The sequence below is a fragment of the Meles meles genome, chromosome 11 (assembly GCF_922984935.1).
Source record: "Meles meles chromosome 11, mMelMel3.1 paternal haplotype, whole genome shotgun sequence".
In the NCBI taxonomy this organism is placed as follows: Eukaryota; Metazoa; Chordata; class Mammalia; order Carnivora; family Mustelidae; genus Meles; species Meles meles.
Genome location: NC_060076.1, coordinates 94250215 through 94271553, shown reverse-complemented (window position 1 = coordinate 94271553; position 21339 = coordinate 94250215). Strand labels below are relative to the sequence as shown.

At 39.9% G+C, this 21339-nt stretch overlaps 1 protein-coding gene across 2 annotated transcripts in view; it reads right to left on the bottom strand.

Annotated features, from left to right (window-relative positions):
* LOC123952776 (centromere protein P) overlaps window positions 1-21127 on the bottom strand; it is a 240106-nt gene extending 218979 nt beyond the window's left edge. For both annotated transcript variants that reach the window (XM_046022252.1, XM_046022251.1), the window contains exons 1-2: window positions 20786-21127; window positions 972-1153 (exon numbers count right to left, since the gene is read on the bottom strand). In XM_046022252.1, the coding sequence (XP_045878208.1) occupies window positions 972-1153; window positions 20786-20892 (289 nt within the window). In that variant the 5' untranslated portion in view covers window positions 20893-21127. The remainder of the gene's footprint in view (window positions 1-971; window positions 1154-20785) is intronic.
* Between the last annotated feature and the right edge of the window lie 212 nt (window positions 21128-21339).

Here is a 21339-nt window from a genome sequence, read left to right as displayed (position 1 = left end):
AGATGCCTAACTGACTCAGCCACCCAGGTCCAAAGTTCCCAAATTCCAATGCACAGCTGAATTAGCTTCCCTCTATAAGTTACCGCATCACAGACCCTTGGCAATAAAACTTAGTCATTGGGACCAGAAACCCTCCTCTTGAAAATGGTCCAGTTCCTGAAATATTTATCTTGGCCACAGGCCACGTTTGGTAGGAGCAGAGCACTGTAGACGAGGCAGGTTTCATGTTAGTAGTGAACTCCTGTGATTTACAAATTAGGGGTGCCTCGGTCACTCAAATAGGTTAAGTATCTGCCTTCGGCTCAGGTCATGATTTCCAGGGCCTGGGTTTGAGCCGCACTTTGGGCTCCCAGCTCAGCAGGGTGTCTGCTTCCTCCTCTCCCTCTGTCTCTCCCTCTGCATGTGCTCTGTCTCTCTCTCTCTCAAATGAATATTTGAGAAAAAAAAAAAGATTTACAAATTAATGGTACTGTTGTTCTTTCACTTATCTGTTACTTGTATTAAGATACTTAATGATAAAGCCTGTGTCTTCCTTAATATCTACCTCAGACAGCTTTTAAAGAGTATTATGCACACTGTGATGTTCAAGATACCTGACAAAACAAGTTTACCACAACCACACACTCATATAGAAGGTCATATAGTTACCTCACAGTTTTATTTTTTAAGATTTATTTATTTTTAGAGAGAGGGAGAAAACCCATGGGAGAGCAGGGAGAGGGCAGAGGGAGAGAAAGAATCCTGAACAGACTCCCCATTGAGTGTGGAGCCCAACACAGGGTTCAATCCCACGACCCTGAGATTATGACCTGAGGCGAAATCAAGAGTCAAACCCATAACCAAATGAGCAGCCCAGGTGCCCCTACCTTATAGGTAATTCAATGCCATTTAATTCAATGCCATTATAACCAATTTCTTATGCATAATAAGATAAGCTTCAACATCATTTCAAAATTAAAATTAATACTTACTCTTCTCTGTTTTCTCAGTATTTGTTAGGACCTCTGTCTTCATGGAGTAATTTCTTATACTGATGCCAGTAAGTGTGCTTAGAAAAAGAAGTTCTGATTCTAAATGTCCAAGATGACTTCTCAGATCTTTTGAAGAGGCCCATCCGTCAGAATCTGATTGATACATTTCTCGAAGTGATTTTCTAAAGAGCAAATGCAACAAATAATTACTCCAATTAAGAAATCACTAACAAGGGGGCGCCTGGGTGGCTCAGTGGGTTAAGCCGCTGCCTTCGGCTCAGGTCATGATCTCAGGGTCCTGGGATCGAGTCCCGCATTGGGCTCTCTGCTCGGCAGGGAGCCTGCTTCCTCCTCTCTCTCTGCCTGCCTCTCTGCCTGCTTGTGATCTTTCTCTGTCAAATAAATAAATAAAATCTTAAAAAAAAAAAAAGGAAATCACTAACAAGTGTTTTATCTAATAACTAAATTTCTTAAACCATTTCTATTTTGTCTTCCTTTCTTTTTTATTTTTATTTTTGGTAAAGATTTTATTTATTTATTTGAGGAAGGGAGGGAGGGAACACAAGCAGGGAGAGTGGGAGAGGGAGAAGCAGGCTTCCCACCAAGCAGGAAGCGTGATGTGGGGCTCAATCCCAGGACACTGAGATCATGACTGGAGCCAAAGGCAGACGCTTAACAACTGAGGCACCCAGGCGCCCTGTCTTTCTTACTTTTTTCTCTTGAAAACTACCTGATTTTTGTCAAAACCAATGTGGCCATTAACACTGTAATTTTTTATCTCAAATTAACACAAAGCTAATGAAAATACACTACTATATTTCTACCTATTACAAACAATTGTAAAATAAATTATAACAAGAATACTTTGCAACATTAAAATGTCTTTTCAAGCTGGAACGTTTAAAACATCCCAAACTGAATGTCTGATATCCCAAGACATCTCAAATTATTTTTCTAAGCCCAGTGTGGAGCTTAACATGGGATTTGAACTCACAGCCCTGAGATCAAGACCTGAGCCAAAATCAAAAGTCAGACACTTAACCGACTGAGCCATCCAACAACCCTTAACTCTAACTTCTAAAACAAGTAAGGTATCACAGAGCACTTAATGGTAAGAAGGAATCACAGGAAATTTAATAAAGGGGGTAAAAATCCAAAGGAACAAGAAATAACATAATCTCCTTTAAAAACAGTGTAATCAGACACTTCACCGAGAACAAAAACGCTATTTTCCTTGAAAAAGAGTAAAATTTCAGCGAATGATCACATTGCATGTTACTGTACTTTTTGTCATCTTTTATTGCCTTCACGCTCTGCTCCCTTCTACACCGCTGACTCCTGCCATCTTAATACATGCCTTCCTTGGATTCCGGGGCATGATTATCATGATTCTCATCTTACAACGTGGGTCCTCCACTGTTCCTGCTTCTTGCCATCATCTACAGGAAAAACCTCAACACTCTTGCTCCTGCTGACCTAAATATGCATTCTCTCATTCCAGAGGAAAACTCAGTCATCAATCTGAACTCCCCTAGGTCAATAATTCCTAAATCATACCTCTAATCACATGTCTCTGCTTCATGCACAAATTTAGCTTGCTAACCCAACAAATTTGGTTTTTGGCTGGTTTTTTTTTTTTAAGATTTTATTTATTTGACAGAGAACACAAGTAGGCAAAGAGGCAGGCAGAGAGAGAGGGGGAAGCAGGCTCCCTGCTGAGCAGAGAGCCCAACGCGGGGCTCGATCCCAAGACCATGAGATCATGACCTGAGCCAAAGGCAGAGGCTTTAACCCACTGAGCCACCCAGGCACTCCCAACAAATGGTTTTTAATCAAAACAGTTTTTCTAGGGGCACCTGGGTGGCTCAGTGGGTTAAAGCCTCTGCCTTCAGCTCAGGTCATGATCCCAGGGTCCTGGGATCAAGCCCCGCATCGGGCTCTCTGCTCAGTGAGGAGCCTGCTTCCCCCTCTCTCTCTGCCTGCCTCTCTGCTTACTTGTGACCTCTGTCTGTCAAATAAATAAATAAAATCTTTAAAAAAAAAAAAAACAGTTTTTCTACCATATTTCCCTACTTCTATTACTGATCAAATCTGTCCCATGATAACTCAGGCTCCTTATCACTGGAGTCACCCTTGGCTCTATTAATCCCTTCACATCTGGATTTGCTGCCATACTTTCTGCTGTCATACAGCTATCCCTCCTTTCCTATTCTTAATTCTACTACATTCGCCTGTACTCTTATGACCTGACATGAGGTATATAGGAAATAACCTAGCTCTGTATTCTTTATACTGGAGATCGAATACTTGTGTAAAGTCTGCAAAAAAAAAATTTTTTTTAATTTTGTTTTAATGTTGGGGTGCCTGGGTGGCTCAGCTGACTAACTGCCTGCCTTCAACTCAGGTCATGATCCTAGGGTCCTGGGATCACGTTGCACATAGGGCTCCCTGCTTGGTGGGAAACCTGCTTCTTCTCCCTCTCCCCCCACTGCTCCCCTTGCTTGTGCTTGCTCTCTGTCAAATAAATAAAAATCTTTTAAAAAAAATTTTTGTTTTATTATGGACATTGGGGAGGGTATTTGCTATCGTGGGTGCTGTGAAGTATGTAAACCTGGCGATTCACAGACCTGTACCCCTGGGGATAAAAATACATTATATGTTTATAAAAAAAAAAAATTGGAAGGGGAGGTGAACCATAAGAGACTATGGACTCTGAAAAACAACCTGAGGGTTTTGAAGGGGTGGGAGTGGGAGGTTGGGGGAACTAGGTGGTGGGTAATAGGGAGGGCATGTATTGCATGGAGCACTGGGTGTTGTGCAAAAACAATGAATACTGTTACGCTGAAAAAAAAATAAATTTATAAAAAAATTGTTTTAATGTTAACTGAAAATATTTAAGTATATTCTATATCATCTGAGAGACTACTACATGCTCTTTTGTATTTCCTCTCATTAAGTGATTTTTTAAAAAATCACTTTAAGCGGCACCTGGGTGGCTCAGTTAAGCATCTGACTCTTGATTTCTGCTCAGGTCATAGTTTCAGGGTCGTGAGATAAAGCTCCACATCGGGCCCTGTGCTGAGCAAGGAGTCTGCTTGGGATTTTCTCTCTCCCCCTCTGCCCTCCTGCCACCCCCGCTTGCAATGTGCTTTCTCTAAGCAAACCTTTTTTTTTTTAATTACTTCAAGCTGAGAATGCTAATGAAAGTGAGAAGCAATCTTCATATATAAGTTATAAATTCCTGACAAGCAAATACCAAATACCACAGAAAACTATAAATGAAAACTCCAAGGTGCTTCCAAAAGAGCAAACTGATAAAAGAACTAAAGAAGCATATTGAAAGACACACAGATATGCAGAATCCAAAAAAGAACCTGTGGCTGAGAAAGGAGAGAATGGGAAGTTATTGTTTAATGGGTACAGAGTTTCACTTTGGGATGATGAAAAAAGTTCTAGAGAGGGCAGTAGTGACAGATACATGACAAAATGACAGTACGTAATGCAACTGAACTGCATACTTAAAAAAGGCTAAAACAATAAATTTTATGTTATGTATATTTTACCATATACCAAAAAGAGACAAACGGCATATTCTCATGGCAGTGAGCAAAATGTTAATTGTTCATTTCAATTAATGACATGAGTTTCAATGATCTGGAGTTATATGTTTTATTGGCTTTATAGTTTTGTCTATTGCTTGTTAATTCAACTTAGCATAATTTTTCTTAGTCAAAATTAAAAGTTTCACAAGAAAGTTTTTAAGGCAAATGTACAGAAGACCTGATTTTAGAAGTCAGTGATCTAGGATTCTGGGAAGCTGGTGAAGCAGGAAGCACCAGGAATCTGCTTCCCCACCTAAACGATTACGGCACTGGCAAATCTGTCTGGTAAAACTTTCGTAAACCTGTGAGTTTGCTGAAGACTTTTAACTTCCAGGGGGAGGCTTGGGGTTAATTGTGGTCACTTTCGGGCAATTTCAGCTGTTAGCACAGTGGAAGCTATGTTTCTCCCACTCCCAACAACAGGCAGACAGCTGTGTACGTGTTCCTGAAGCAGGCTGCACATACCTTAGAAAAGCAAGAGTAGGCAAAAGAACTCCATCCCCAAAATACTGGGTATCTGTGCTGATTGTTGCTTCTGACCAGAAAGGTGCAAAGCGGCAGATGGCCATGGATGCTGCCCTCCCCTCCAGCTGAGGTGAGTTCCGGGAGATTTAGAGAGCTATTGCTTCCCCCACCCGCCCATCATTTTTGGCTTTTCCCATTGAAGGAGCCACACATTAAAGATTAAGATGCTCAGATCGACTGAATATATAGGAAAAACTGTAAAGTGAGTACATGTGCCCAGGAAAAGACGGAGAGAAAATATAAGACAGTAAGTTTGCACTTCAGGCTCATTATCTTCAGCACACAGCCTACAAAATAACAGAACTTAAAACAGCAACAACAAAAACAGACAAACAAAAACCAGCAAGCCCTGGGGATTGTATGACAATCTGATTTCCAAAGTTACCACATTATTAGATTAAAAATGTCCAGTGTTCAACAATAACAAAAAATCACAAGGCATCCAAAGAAACAGGAAAGTATGACCCATTCAAAAGAAAAATTTTAATTAAATGAGATTTGTCCCTTTGAAAGACTTAATGGCAGATATATTAGAAAAATTCCTTAAGACAACAGTCCTAAAGATGCTCAAAGAAATAGACGATATGAAGGAAATTAAGAAAATGATGTGTGAATCAAATGGAAGCTTCAAAAAAGAGATTAAGAAATCCTAAAAAGAAACCAAAAAGGAATGCTGGAGCTGAAAGGCATAATAAGTGAATTAAAAATTAACTAGAGGCATTATAGGCAACTGTGAGGAGGCAGAGGAATCAGGGATTCTGACGACAAGACCACAGACATTATTGAAGCTGAGTACAGAATTACTTTGGATCCAAAGATACAATTGTCTTCAAGATTTTTTAAAATTATTTATCTATTTTGTCAGAGAGAGAGCGAGCAAGCGAGCTAATGCACAAAAGCAGGGAGAAAGGCAGACAGAAGGAGAACCAGGCTTCCCACCGAGCAAGGTCCCAATGCGGGACTCAATCCCAGGACCCTGGGATCATGACCTGAGCCAAAGGCAGACATTCAACCGACCTAGTCAATCAGGCATTCCAAAGATACAACTGAAAGTGCAAGGATGGCAAAAGAAATTCTATCCAAAAATTAACCAAAAGAGAGCAGGGGTAGGTATACTAATATCAAATCAGATAAAATAGACTGAATCAAAAAAGATTACAAGAGATAAAAAAATGAAACATTAACAAAGATTCAACTGAGCAAGATGTAAGAATTACAAACATTACACACCTCATGGCAGACTATCAAAATACATGAAGCAAGAATGGACAGAAAAGGAGGAAGAGTTCCACAACAGCAGTTGGAGTTGTAGTTTAAGATGGCACTCTAAGAGGATTCAGAACTCACATCCCGCCACAGACACATGGAATCTACACCTACATACAGAACAATTTCCTCTGAAAGAAACCCAAAAACTCGCTGAGTGATTCTTATACTTTGGGCAAATAAGAAAACAAACAAACAAACAAACAAACAAACAAAAAACCCACCCAAATCGAAAGGAGGCTGAGACACAATCTCAGCATTAATATCATTCCCAATGTGGCAATGCACAATAAGAGAGCTCACAACCCTGAGCTGCTCCCTGAGGACCAAAAGGTTTGGACACCACAACTCGTACCCCACTTTTAAGATCAGAAACTGAGAGACAAGCCTCCAAAACATCTTTGAGAACCAACAGAATCTGTATCTGTGAGACCCACAAGGCTACAGCAAACTGAGAACCAGTCTTAAAGAGCTCCCATGCACAGACTCACCCACCACAGGACCCAGAGTAGAAGCAGCCAACAAAATCAGGCCCGGTCTTTCTGCAAAAAAGGCCTACTTCCTAATCATAAAGCTTCAGCCTGAAGAGGAGGCTTCTAATTTAACACACATCTAGGGCCCAACTACAATCTGTTCCCAAAACTGAAGGGGCCAACAGGTACCATCTCCATGCTCTCCCTATGCCAGGCCAAATGTGTTTATAAGCTTGTATACATATCTATACCCAACTTTTATGCCTCTGGCCTAGAAAACACATTCCTTCATAACCTAAATCTGGTAGCCAGTGTGGCCTGTGTTCATGGATTCAATAGGAAGTAGTGAACAAAGAGACACTTATCTGGCTGTCACACCATTAATACTCAGTGCCTAGGACACAGACAGAAACACCCACCCAACTCCTAGTCCTTCTACTGATTGATGCATATTCATATACTTTAAAAGCTGTTGTCTGAGAGTCTGGTTCAAATCACCTGAACCTAGTAGCTAATTGTCCCCACTTTAGGACACTGAAAATTCTTGTCATACCCTCAATTCCTGAGAATCACTAAGAATAGAGAAGGCTACTCGGAGAATCACAAAGGTTTGAGAGACAACCAAGACCAAGAGCAGGACTGAACAATAAAGACCATCTACTACATGAAGCCACACCTAAAAAACTGCAAAATATGGCTATTTGATCTAGGGCACAGAAACTAACATACTCATAGGAAATGAAATAGAAAAATATGTTCAAAACATAAGAATAAGATAAAACCCCAGAAATAGCCCCAAAGGAAATGGAGATTGATCAAATGGTAAGAATTTGAAGAGAAGAAATAGAAAATATAAGAAAATACTGAAGAGAAGTCACAGAGCAGATGACTAGAATAACTTAACTAAATTACTGAATAATGAAACTCAATGTTAGAATAGATGAAGCAGAACAAAGTATCAGTGAACTTAAAGACGGGGTTGTGGAAGTTATCCCAACAGAGCAGCAAAAGGAAAAAGAATAAAAGAAAGAGAAGGAAGCTTAATGGGCTTATGTGAAAATAATAAACTAACAATCAAGTTAGAGGGGTCCCAGAAGGAGAAAAGAGAAAGGGGCAGAAAATTTATCTGAAGAAGTAACTGGAAACTTACCTTTCTTTGCCCTGGAGAAAGAGAGAGAAATCTAGATCTGGTAAGCCTAAAGAAAACCAAACTAGATGAACCCAAAGACCCACACCAAGACTTTTACGAAGTATCAGAAGTTAAAGACAAGGACAGAATCTTCAGGACAGCAGAAAAAAGAAAACTTGTTTTGTACCAGGGAACCCTATAAAACTGTAAGCAGTTTTCAGCAAGAACACTGTAGGCCAGAAGAAAGTGGTATGATATATTTAAAATGATAAAAGGGAAAAAATGCCAATCAACAATACTCTGACAAAGTTATCCTTCAGACCTATAGGAGAGAAAGAGCTGTTTTAGACAAGAAAAGCTAAAGGAGTTCATCACCACCAGACTGGTCTTACAAGGAATGCTAAAGGACTTCTTTAAACTGATAGATAAAGAAGCTAATTTATAACAGGAAAACATGAAATTACAAGTTATAAATCCCACTGTAAAGGTAAAGATATAGCAAAATTCTGAGTAACCTAATGGCATAATGGTAGTGAGTTAATCACTTATAAAGTATAAGCAGTAGAAATAACTATATAACTTGATACAAGATACACAAAAGATTTAAACTGTAACATCAAAAACATAATACATAGGGTAGAAGAGTAAAAACGCAGAACTTTACAATGTATTTGAAGTTATCAACTTAAAACAATCAACTTATCAACTTAAATATCAACTTAAAATAGATAATCCTAAATACAAATGTTTTAAGTACCCACCATGGTAACTACAGTGGAAACATCTATATTACAAAGAATAATAAGAAAGGAATTGAAGCATATCACTACAGGAAACCAACAAATCACAAAGGTGAGAATGAGAGGACTAAGGTAATAAGAAAACAACAAAACAGTATATGCACACTTATCAGTAATTAGTTTAAATGTAAATGGACTAAATTCTCCAATCAAAAGACACAGAGTGGCTGAATGGATTAAAAAATACAAGATCCTTCTATATGCTGCCTACAAGAGACTCACATCAGATATAAGGACACACATAGACTGAAAGTAAAGGTACAGAAAAAGGTATTCCATGCAAATGGAAACCAAAAGAAAGCTAGGGTACAAACGCTTCTATAAGAAGAAAAAAGAGAGGGGCGCCTGGGTGACTCAGTAGGTTAATTGACTAACTCTTGATTTCAACTCAAGTCATGATCTCAGAGTCTGGCTCCACACTAAGCAGGGAGCCTACTTAAGATTCACTCTCACAGGATGTCTGTGTGGCTCAGTCGGTTGAAAATCTGACTCTTCATTTTGGCTCAGGTCATGGTCTCAGGGTCATGACACTAAACCTCACACTCTCAGTGTGGAGCCTGCTTAGGATTCTCTCTCTCCCTCTCTGTCTGTCCCTCCTCCTCCCCGTGAATGCTCTCTCTTTAAAAAAAAAAAAGATTTAAAGACAAAGATTGTAGTAAGAGACAAAGATGATCATAACCTAATGATAAAGGGATTAATCCAATAAGAGGATATAACATGCAAATATTTAAGCACCCAATACAGGATTACCTAAACACATAAAGCAAATATTAACAGATCTAACAGGAGAAACAGACAGCAATACAGTAACAGTAGGAACTTGAACACACAACGTTCATCAACGAATAGATCATCCAGATAGAAATCACAAACGAAACAGTGACACTTTAGAGCACATGAATTTAGACATACACAGAACATTCCATCCAGAGAATACACATTCTTTTCAAGCAGAAATGGAATATTCTCCAAACACAGGTCATATGTTAAGCAACAAATTATGTCTTAACTAACTTAAGAAGACTGAAATCCTATCAAGCAACTTTTTCAAACACAATGGTTGAGCCTAGAAATCAATTACAAGGAGAAAGACAAGTCACAAATACATGGAGATTAAACAAAATGTTATTGAGCAACCAATGGGTCAAAAAAAAAAACCCAAAAATCCTTGAGATAAATGAAAATGGAAATACAGCATTCAAATTCATGGGCTACAGCAAAAACAGTCTTAAGAAGGAAGTTCATAATAGTAAATGCCTATCTCAAGAAACAATCTCAAGAAACAACCTAATTTACACCTCAAGGAACTAGACAAAGTAGACAAATGAAGCCCAAAGTTAGTAGAAGAAATAATATAAAAAAGATCTGGGCTGGGCAGCCAGAAGGGTGGTGAGGGAGACAGGATGGGACAGTGACAAAAAAAACTTAAAAAAAAAAAAAAAACAATGAAGTAGAAAGCTGGATATTTTGAAAAGATAAATAGAACAAACATTAACTAGAATTACCAAGAGAAGAGAATTCAAATAAAATCAGAAATGAAAGGAGATGTTACAACTGACACGACAGAAACACAAAAGATCGTAACTACTATGAAAAATTATAAACCAACAAGTTGGCCAACCTAGAAGAAAATTCCTAGGAACATACTACTCCCAAGACAAAATCATGGAGAAATAGAAAATGTAAACAAACCAATTACCAGTAAGGACATTTAGTTAGTAATTTTATTTTTTTTTAAAGATTTTATTTATTTATTTGACAGAGAGAAATCATAAGTAGGCAGAGAGGCAGGCAGAGAGAGCGAGAGGGAAGCAGGCTCCTTGCCGAGCAGAGAGCCCGATGTGGGACTCGATCCCAGGACCCTGAGATCATGACCTGAGCCGAAGGCAGCGGCTTAAACCACTGAGCCACCCAGGCGCCCTAGTTAGTAATTTTAAACCCTACTTACAAATAAAAGTCCAAAAATAGAGAAGTTCACTAGGGAATTCTACCAATAATTCTTTTTTTTTTTTTCAGCATAACAGTATTCATTGTTTGTTGCACAACACCCAGTGCTCCATGCAAAACGTGCCCTCCCTATTACCCACCACCTATTCCCCCAACCTCCCACCCCTGACCCTTCAAAACCCTCAGGTTGTTTTTCAGAGTCCATATCTACCAATAATTCTTAAGAGAATTAATACCAACACTTCTCAAACTCTTCCAAAAAACAGATGAGGAGTGAATACTTACAAACTCCTCTTACGAGGCCAGGATTACCCTCATATCAAAACTAGACATAAAGACCTCAAGTAAATTACAGGTCAATACCCTGGATGAGCACCAATGGAAAAACAATTAACAAAATATTAGGAAACTGAATTCAACAATACATTAAAAGGCTCATACATCAGGATCAAGTGGGATTTAGTCCAGGAATGCAAAGATGGTTCAACAATCACAACAAACAAGGTAATACACATTAACAAAATAAAGGTTATTAATCATACGATTATCTCAATTGATGCAGAAAAAGCATATGACAAAATTCAACATCTGTTTATGGTAAAACCTCTCAATAAAGTAGGCCCAGAAGGAGCATATCTCAACTTAATAAAGACCATTTATGACAAAGCAACAGCTAACATTATACTTAATGGTGAAAAGCTGACAGCTTTTCCTCCAAGATCAGGACCAAGGCAAGGTTGCCCATTTTTTTTTCAAAGATTTTATTTATTCATTTGATAGACAGAGATCATAAGTAGGCAGAGAGGCAGGCAGAGAGAGAGGAAGGAAATCAATCTCCCCGCTGAGCAGAAAGCCTGACGTGGGGCTCGATCCCTGGACCCTGGGATCATGACCTAAGCCCAAGGCAGAGGCTTTAACCCACTGAGCCACCCAGGCGCCCCAAAGATACCCATTCTTATTACTTTCATTCAACACAGTAGTAGAAGTCCTAGTCAGAGCAATCAGAGAAGGAAAAGAAATAAAAGATATCCAACTGAAAAAGAAAAAATGAAACTATCACTATTAGAAGATAACATGATATTCTATATAGAAAAACCTAAAGAATCTACCCAAAAAAGTTGTATGTGTGTATACACACACACACCTGTTAGAATAAACACATTCAGTAAAGTTGTGAAAATCAGTATAAAAAAAATCTGTTGTTTCTACACACTAATAAACTATCAGAAAGAGAAATTCAGAAAACAATCTCATTTACAATTGCATCAAAAAGAGTACTATGGGGCACCTGCATAGCTCAGTGGGTTAAAGCCTCTGCCTTTGGCTCAGGTCATGATCCCGGGGTCCTGGGATTGAGCCCTGCATCAGGCTCTCTGCTCTCTGCAGAGAGCCTGCTTCCTCCTCTCTCTCTGCCTGCCTCCCTACCTTCTTGTGATCTCTGTTTGTCAAATAAATAAATAAAATCTTAAAAAAAAAAAAGAGTACTATACCTAGGAATAAATTTAAGCAGGAGGTAAAAAACCTGTACCCTGAAAACTATGAGACACTGGTGAAAGAAACTGAAGGGACATGTTCATGGATTGGAAAAACTAATATTGTTTTCCCCATCAAAATTCCAATGGCATTTTCACAGAAATAGAAAAGACAATCCCAACATGTGTATGGAAGCACAAAGACCCCAAATAGCTAAAACTATTCTGAGAAAGAACAATGCTGGAGGCATCACACTTCCTGATTTCACACTATATTACAAGCTATAGTAATCAAAATGTTATGGTATTGACATAAAAACAGACACACAGATCAATAGAACAGAATAAAGGACCTAGAAATAAACACATGCTCATATGGTCAATTAATTTATGACCAGCCAAGAATATATAATGGCAAAAGAACGGTCTCTTCAACAGAAGTGGGCAAACTGGGTAGTCAGTGTAAAAGAATGAAACTGGACCACGACCTTACACAATACACAAAAATTACCTCAAATGGGCTAAAGACCTGAAGATAAGACCTGAAACTATGAAACTCCTAGAAGAAAGCAGAGGCAGTAAACTCCACACATCAGTCTTGGTGCTGACTTTTTGAATTTGATATCAAAACTAAATGCAACAAAAGCAAAAATCAACAATAGGGACCACATCAAACTAAACAATTTCTCTCAGCCAATGAAATCATCAGTAAAATGAAAAGGCTTATTATGAAATGGGAGAAAATATTTGCAAAACAGGTTGTCTGCCAAGGGGTTAAAGCCAAAATATATAAAGAATTCATATAACTCAGTAGCAAAAAAAAAAAAAAAATCTGTTTAAAAAAATGGGCAGATATGGGATGCCTGGGGGCTCAGTCGGTTGGGTGTCTGCCTCCAGCTCAGGTCATGATTCCAGGGTCCTGGGATTGAGTCCTGAATCAGGCTCCTTGTTCAGCAGGGAGCCTGCTTCTCCCTCTGCCTGCCACTCTACCTGCTTGTGTTCTCTCTATTTTTCTCTCACAAATAAATAAATAAAATCTTAAAAAAAAAAAAAAAGATCATCTCCCCCCCTTTTTCCAGCTACCTCTCCCCCCGCTCCCCACATGTACTTTCTCTCCAAAAAAAAAAAAAAAGTAAATAAAATAAAGGGAAGGTGGAAGAAAATCTGAACAGAAATTTTTCCAAAGAAAATATACAGCTGGCCAACAGATACATACAAAAGATTCTCAACGTCACTAGCCATCACAGAAATGCAAGTCAAAACCATGAGGTGGATTACCTCATACCTGTCAGAATGGTTATTGTCATAAACACAAGAAATAAAGAGTTGGCAAGAACGTGTAGAAAAAGGAATCCTTCTGCAGTGTTGGTAGTAATATAAATTGGTGTACCACTATAGAAAACAGTATGAAGTTTCCTCAAAAAATTAAAAATAGAACTACCATAAGAACCAGCAATTCCACTTCTGGGTATTTATCTGAATGAAACAAAAACACTAACTCAGTAGGATATATGCACCCTTATGTTCACTGCAGAATTATTTACAATAGCCAAGACACGGAAACAACTTAACTGTCAACAGATAAATGAACAAAGGTGTGGTGTGTATTATAAAAGTGAATGACAGTCACATAAAAAGAAGAAAATCCTGCCATTTGTGACTACATGGATGGTTCTTGAGGGCATTATGTTTAATGAATTAAGTCAGATTAGACAGACAAACATTATATGATCTCATTTATATGTAGAATCTTAAAAACCCTAAGCTCATAGAAATACAGAGTAGATTGATGGTTGCCAGGGGCAAGGGTGAGGGGGTTTGGGAAAATGGGTGAAGGTGGTCAAAAGGCACAAACTTCCAGTAATAAACTTAAAAAGTCCTGGGGATATAATGTACAGCATGATAACTATAATTAATAATGTATTACACATTTGAAGGTTGATAGGTTACTAAATCTCAAAAGTTCCTACCACAGGAGAAAAGACCTTGTAATTCTGTGTATGGATGTTAATTTAACTTAGTGTCATAATCCTGTTGTAATATGTACAAATATCAAATCATTGTTGTACACCTGAAACTAATATAATTTTCGATGTCGACTACACCTCAATAAAAACAAAATAATAATTGGAGACTTCAATACCCCACTCACAATTATGTACAGAACAACTAGACAGAGGATAAATAAGGAAAGAGTAGTAGTAGAAATAACACATAAAAAAATTAGATCTAACAGACATATACAGAACATTCTACAAAAGACACAGATCCAACAGACATATATAAATTCTTTACAAGTGCACATGGGACATTTTCCAGGACATATCATATACTGGGCAACAAATTAAGTCTCTATGTATTTTAACCATACTCATCCATACAAAGTATCTTCTCCAACCACAGTGGAATGAGGTTAGATATCAATAACAGAGGGAAAACTGAAAAATTCACAAAACTGTGGAAATTAACATATTTTTAAAGAATAAACTCAAGAAGAAACCTCAGGGGAAATGAGCAAATACTTAAAAGACAAAAATGAAAATACAATATACCAGAATTCAAGGGACACAGCAGAAGATGTACTAAGGGGGCATTCATAACTATACACACTTAAAATTTAAGATCCCAAATCAACAACCTAATATCACAGCTAGAAAAAGAATGAACTAAACCAAAGCTAGCCGAAAGAAAAAGATAATAAAGATTAGAATAGAGAGAAATGAAATAGGCAACAGAATGAAACCAGAAGTTGACTCTTTGAAAGGATCAATAAAATTGACAAAAACTTCAGCTAGATGGACTATAAAAGACAGATAAGGGGCACCTAGCTGGCTTAGGCAATAGAGCATGGGACTCCTGATCTTGATCTTGGTCATGAATTCGAACCCCATATTGGGTGTAGAGTTGACTTAAAAACAAAACAGGACACAAATTACTACAGTCAGAAATGGAAGTAGGGCCATGAGCAATTCTACAAAAATAAAATGGGCTATGAGAGTATTACAAATAGCAGTATGCCAATACATTGGATAACCTATCTGAAATGGCTCAATTCCTAGGACCAAAAAACCTATGAAGATTAAATCACAAAGAAATAAGAAATTTGAGGGGCGCCTGAGTGGCTCAGTGGGTTAAAGCCTCTGCCTTCGGCTCAGGTCATGATCCCAGGGTCCTGGGATTGAGCCCCACATCGGGCTCTCTGCTCGACAGGGAGCCTGCTTCCCTTCCCCTCTCTCTGCCTGCTTGTGATCTCTGTCTGTCAAATAAATAAATAAAATCTTAAAAAAAAAAATTTGCTTGTCTCCCTTGCCAGGACACCCTTCTTCCATGTAGACTGATTTCGGTCAGTGTTTAAAAAAAAAAAAAAAGAAAGAAATAAGAAATTTGAATAGACTTATAACTAGTATGATTGAATCCATAATAAAAACATCTCTAACAAAGAAAATGCCCTGAACCTGATAACCACATGAGTGAACTCTATCAAACATTTAAAAACTAACTGATCCTTTCCAAACTTCTCCAAAAAGTTGAAGAGAGAACACCTTGTAATTCATTTATCAGGCCAGCACAACTTCCTACAGACCAGTAGTTATTTCTCATTATTAATGTAAAAACCCTCAGCAAATTAGTAGTAAATAAAAATAAGCATATTAAAGGGATTACATATCATGACCAAGCGGGATTTATTTCTGGAATACAAGGATGGTTCAAACTAGGACAATGGATCAATGTAATATACCACATTAACAGAAAGAAGGGAAAATGCAGAAAAAGCATTTGACAAAATTTAACACACTTTAATGATAACATATTTTTAAAAACTAGAAGTAGAAGAAAATGATCTCAACATAATAAAAGCCATGTATGAAAAAAGGTAAGGACGTCCACTTTCACCAATGAAACATGGTTCTAGAAATTCTCAGTAGAGCAATTAGGCAAGAAACAGAAATAAAAGGCAGCCAAATTGGAAAGGAAGTAAAATTATCTGTGTTTACAGATGGTATAATCTTACATGTACACAACCCCAAAGATTCCACAAACACAACTGTAAAAATAAATGAATTCAGGAAGGTATCAGGATACGAAATCACCACACAAAACTCAGATGAATTGCTATAAACCAACAATGAACAATCTGAAAGGCAAATTACAAGAACAGTTCCATTTACAACAGCATCGGAAACTATTAATACTTAGGAATTAACCTTAGGAAGGAATTTACCTTAGGAAGGTAAAAGAGTTGTACAATGAAAACCATAAAACATCGCTGAAAAAAAATTAAATTTGATATAATTAGAAACACAGCTCATGTTAGTGGATTGGAAAATAATATTATTAAAATGCCAATATTATTCCCATGCAATCTACAGATTCAATGCAATCTCCACCAAAATTCCAATGAGGTTTTTGCGGGAATAGAAAAATCCATCCTAAAATTCATGCGGAATCTCAAGGGATCCGAAATAGCCAAAATAATCTTGATAAAAAACAAAGCTGGAGGACTCACACTTCCTGATTTCAAAACTGAAAGGTACAGTAATCAAAACAGTGTAGTATTTGCATAAGGACAACAGATAGATGAATGGAATGGAATAAGAGAACCCAGAAATGAACCCTTATATGTATGACCATATGATTTTCGACAAGCTTGCCAATACGATTCAAATGGTGCTGGAAAAACTGAGTATCTACATGCAAAAAAATGAAGTTGGAACCTTTCCTAATATACACAAAAATTACTCATACTGGATCAAACATCTAAATGTAAGACCTAAAACAAAACTTTTTTTTTTTTTAAGATTTTACTTATTTATTTGACAGAGACAGTGAGACAGGGAACACAAACTGGGGGAGAGGAAGAAGCAGGCCTCCCACCGAGCAGGGAGCCCGATGCTGGACTGGATCCCAGGACCCTGGGATCATGACCCGACCCGAGCCGAAGGCAGACACCCAACGACTGAGCCACCCACCCAGGCACCCCCTAAAACAAAACTCTTAAGAAAACATTGGATAAAAGCTTCATAACACTGGCCAGGACAATGATTTCTTGGACACAGCAGCAAAGGAACAGATAACAACAGAAAAAAAATAGACAAACTGGATTTCAAGAACATTTTAAACAATTGTACAATGTACGGCACTATCAAGAGAATAAAAAGGCAATCCACAGAAGGAGAAAAGATATTTGCTAATCATGTATGACAAAGGTTTAATTTCCACATTTGTAAGTATTCCTAAAGCAACAGAGCCAAACAACCTGTTCAAAAATGGCCAAAGGACTTGAAGAGACATTTCTTCAAAGAGGATAGAAGACTGACTACAACGTAAGACCTAACAGTTGGCTTTTCTTATCCTAAAGCAAGTGCCTGACTTAAGCTTTGAATGCAGAGGCATCTGCTTCATCCCCTTCGAAGAAAGCTATTTCTAATAAACACACTGTCAGCCACAGGACTAAAGAGCTAGGCTGTGTTCCCACACTGAGAATCCTTTGCTTTAGAGATCTTAATTTCACTAACTGACCATTTGGGCCACTTATTTTTTTTCTCTTCCTGTGTTTATATTCTTACTCTTATGTTTTAAGTTTACCAATAAAGACCAAGCCCTTGAAACTCTAGGCCCTCACCCTCAACACCAATAAAAGCAGAACCCTAGTCCTGTTCTCTCATTCCCTGTCTCCCTCTCTGCGCTAATGACCTGGTAGTCTGGACCCCAGGGGATGTCTTGTATACTTTGGGGCTCGTAAATAATAAACTACCTTTTTCTTCAAAGCTTTCTAAAGGTTCTTGTTGAAGGACATCTTGCAATCATAAGAACCACAAGGTTCAGTCCAATCATAACATAGGTTTGGAAAAGGGAAAAGTCCCTAGGAAGCTCATTGGTTCCAGGCATTTCTATTCAATAGCAGTACCACAGATAGGCTGAGACTGGCACAAAAAGATGGCCAATAAATACATAAAAAGATGATCAACATCACTAATCATTAGGGAACTGACCTCACACCTATCAGAATGGCTACTATCAAAAAAAAAAAAAAAAGGAGAAAAAAACAATATCGCTGAGGATGTAGAAAATCTGGAACCCTCCCGCAGTTGGCGCGAATGTAAAATGGTACAGCCGCTGTGGAAAACAGTATGGGGGTGAGAGTTCCTCAACAAATCAAAAACAGATTCCAGCAATTCCACTTCTTGGTATACATCTGTAGGTGTCAGAAGAGACCTCTCCCAGAATGTGCCGCTTTGGCATATGGATTATTTTGTGCTAAAGGCACTTGAGGCCCTCCAGGCTCAAGAGAAAATTCTGTCCTCCTTTAACCACGCAGAACAACTTAAATTGGGGGTCTTTTCCAGAATAAGAGTTATTAACAGAGATAAATTTTATCTGAGCTACCCATCTGTATGGTAGGCAAACATATCTAATCACTAAACATCTGCTCTTTTTACTCTGTGAAGTACATTGCTTTCCTCTGAAGTCCCAGACCCTAAGCCCATTTTCCTTCATTCAGAATGACATATATACCTCATTTTGCTAGTCTTTTCATATCTATGCGGATTCCTTAAATGTATGCCTATTAAATTTGAATTTCTCCTGTTTATCTGTCTTATGTCTATTTGATTCTTAGTCCAGTTAGAAGACCTTTGAAGAGACAGGAATTCTTGCCACTCCCCTCCCATATCCAAAAGAACGGAAAGCTGGGTCTCAAAAGAGAGACTTATACACATATGTTGATAAGAGCATCATTGACAATAGCGAAAATATGGAAGTAACCCAAACAGCCACTAACAGATGAAAGGATAAACAAAGGATAAACAAAATGTGGTATATTCATACAAGGGAATATTATCTAGCCTGAAGAAAAAAAGGAAATTCTGCATTATGCTACCATAATGAACCTTGAGGGTATTATGGTAAGTGAAATAAACCAGTCACAAAAACACAAATATGTAGGAGTCCATTTATATGCAGTACCTAGAGACGGCAACCTCAGAGACAGGAAGCAGAACAATGATTGCCAAGGACCAAGGGAGTGGGAAATGAGAAGTTCTAAAGTTTCAGTCTTATAAGATGAAAAGAGTAAGGGAGATGGGTGGTAGTGATAGTCTCTCAACATTATCGGTGTATGCAGTACTACTCATCTGTAGGTTAAAAAAAAAAAAGAGGACAAATTTTGTTACTTAACACACATACACACACAGATCTTGGTACACGGGTCCCAGTCTTCCTTCTCCACCACAGTAAAAAGTAACTGGATGTTACACCCAAATACCCTGGATTAACATGTAATGCCTTCCACAATCTGGATTCTTCCAACTTTCCCAACTGGGTCATTGAGAAGACACAGATTATACGAACGATCCACACACTACCCTGCTATCCTGGACTAACAACGACATCTTGTGGCCAGGGAAGAAATCATTATTCTGCACAGTATTACTAGGCGCTTCTCAAACTTTCAAATATGCTTAAAAGTGTGTGTGTGGGGGGGGGGTGTCTTGTTAAAATGCATATTATGACTCAGGAGGTGGGGTGGATCCAGGATCTGTACTTCTATGTAACTCCCAAGGAATGCTAATGCTTCTAACCTGGGGAGCAGCCTGGAGCAACACGCGTATTTAGTTCATTGATTCCACTTGCGGAGGAACACAGGTTTTTCTAATCACCCACTTCTCTCCCCTTTTTACCAGTTACAGCTTCTTATACTGTCATGATCCCATCCACCATGCCCGTAAGCATTTCCTTCTGAACTGCTCCCCACTTTCCTACCGACTCGGGTCCAGTTAGCGCAGGAGGATCTCTTTCTCTCTGCACCTGAGTCAAATCAGTCTCCACTGAGAAAATGAAGATAGTTTCTTCTTTTAAGCAGCTTGACTGACCGTCACAGATCCTTCCCCTCCTCCATCTTCAGTTAAGCAAAAGGACTGGGCTTCCAAGTTAGGTTCTTGGGCCGCAAACCCGCTTGTATCTAACTTATCACCCCTACCCCCACCCCCGAGATGGTGGGCAAGCAATATTCCTTCCGTGAGCCTCAGTTTTCTTAACTCTAAAACAGGGTGAACAATGACACCTTCCTGAGGGCTGCCCTAGGCACTAAGAGTGCTCATAAAGGCCGCTGTATCTCTTGGGCTGGGGTGCAGCGGCAGCCCGCCCCTGCTCCTCTGCACCGCTGGCGTCCGCCCACTCCTCAGGAGCCTCCCCCCACACACACACACCCGCGGGTATCCGGCACCCGCGGGCGTCCTCATACACCTCTGGGTCCCCCCCCCACACACACACCACACCCGCGGACGCCCCGCCACGCCCGCGCAGCGCTCCCAGTGTCTCCCGCACGCTTCCATCCTCAGTTATTTCTCAAAGGGAGCCCCACCCTCAGTGCCAGCTGCCCCCTCAGGTGCCTGCAGTGACGCATGCCAGGAAGCCGCACAGCCACCCGCCCGGGAGCCTGCGAAGGAGACGGGCCCAAGACCTCCGTTCTCCTCCACCAGCCCGACGCTCGGCTGAGGCGGGCCGGGCGTGGACAGCGGAGCCCTCCGCGTCCGGGAGACAGCGGGGAGTGCGCGGCCGGCGGAGCCCTTCGCCCATCCCCAGGGCTTGCGGGCACGTACTGAGCTCGCCAGTTGTCTTCCCCCGCCGTCCGCGGTTCCTCGCACGCCCGCCGCAGGGCCGCGATCTCAGCCTCCAAGGCGCGGACCTCCGCCTGCTGGGCGTCCATGGCCCGGCGCTGACAAGCGGCATTAACAGCTGCGCGCGCCTCGCCCCGCACTTCAAGCCTCCCGCGCTGCCGGCGCAGACCATCCCGAAGCTCGAAGGGGGAGGCGGGGAAGCGGGACCTCCCGCGTGCCACCTGCGCCCGCGCGCAGTATCCAGGCTCGTGGTCGTCGCTGCGTTCCTGATCTCAGCTGGCCCCAAGCTGTCCCTGCACTCCGAGAGAGTTGGCTGGCTCCAACTCGAAGCCCAAGAGCGCAGCAGCCCACCCCTCTGCAATGAACCTTGAAGCCACCCGAACGAATACGTCACTGGAGAGGCGGTTCCTGGACCACGTGACCGAGCTCCGGGACCACGTGAATAGGAGCCTCTGTATTTTTCGTCCGCTCTCTCACTTCCGCCGTCCTAGTCCAGGAGTTAAAAAACCGGAGGCTCTGATCGTTTTTAGTATGAA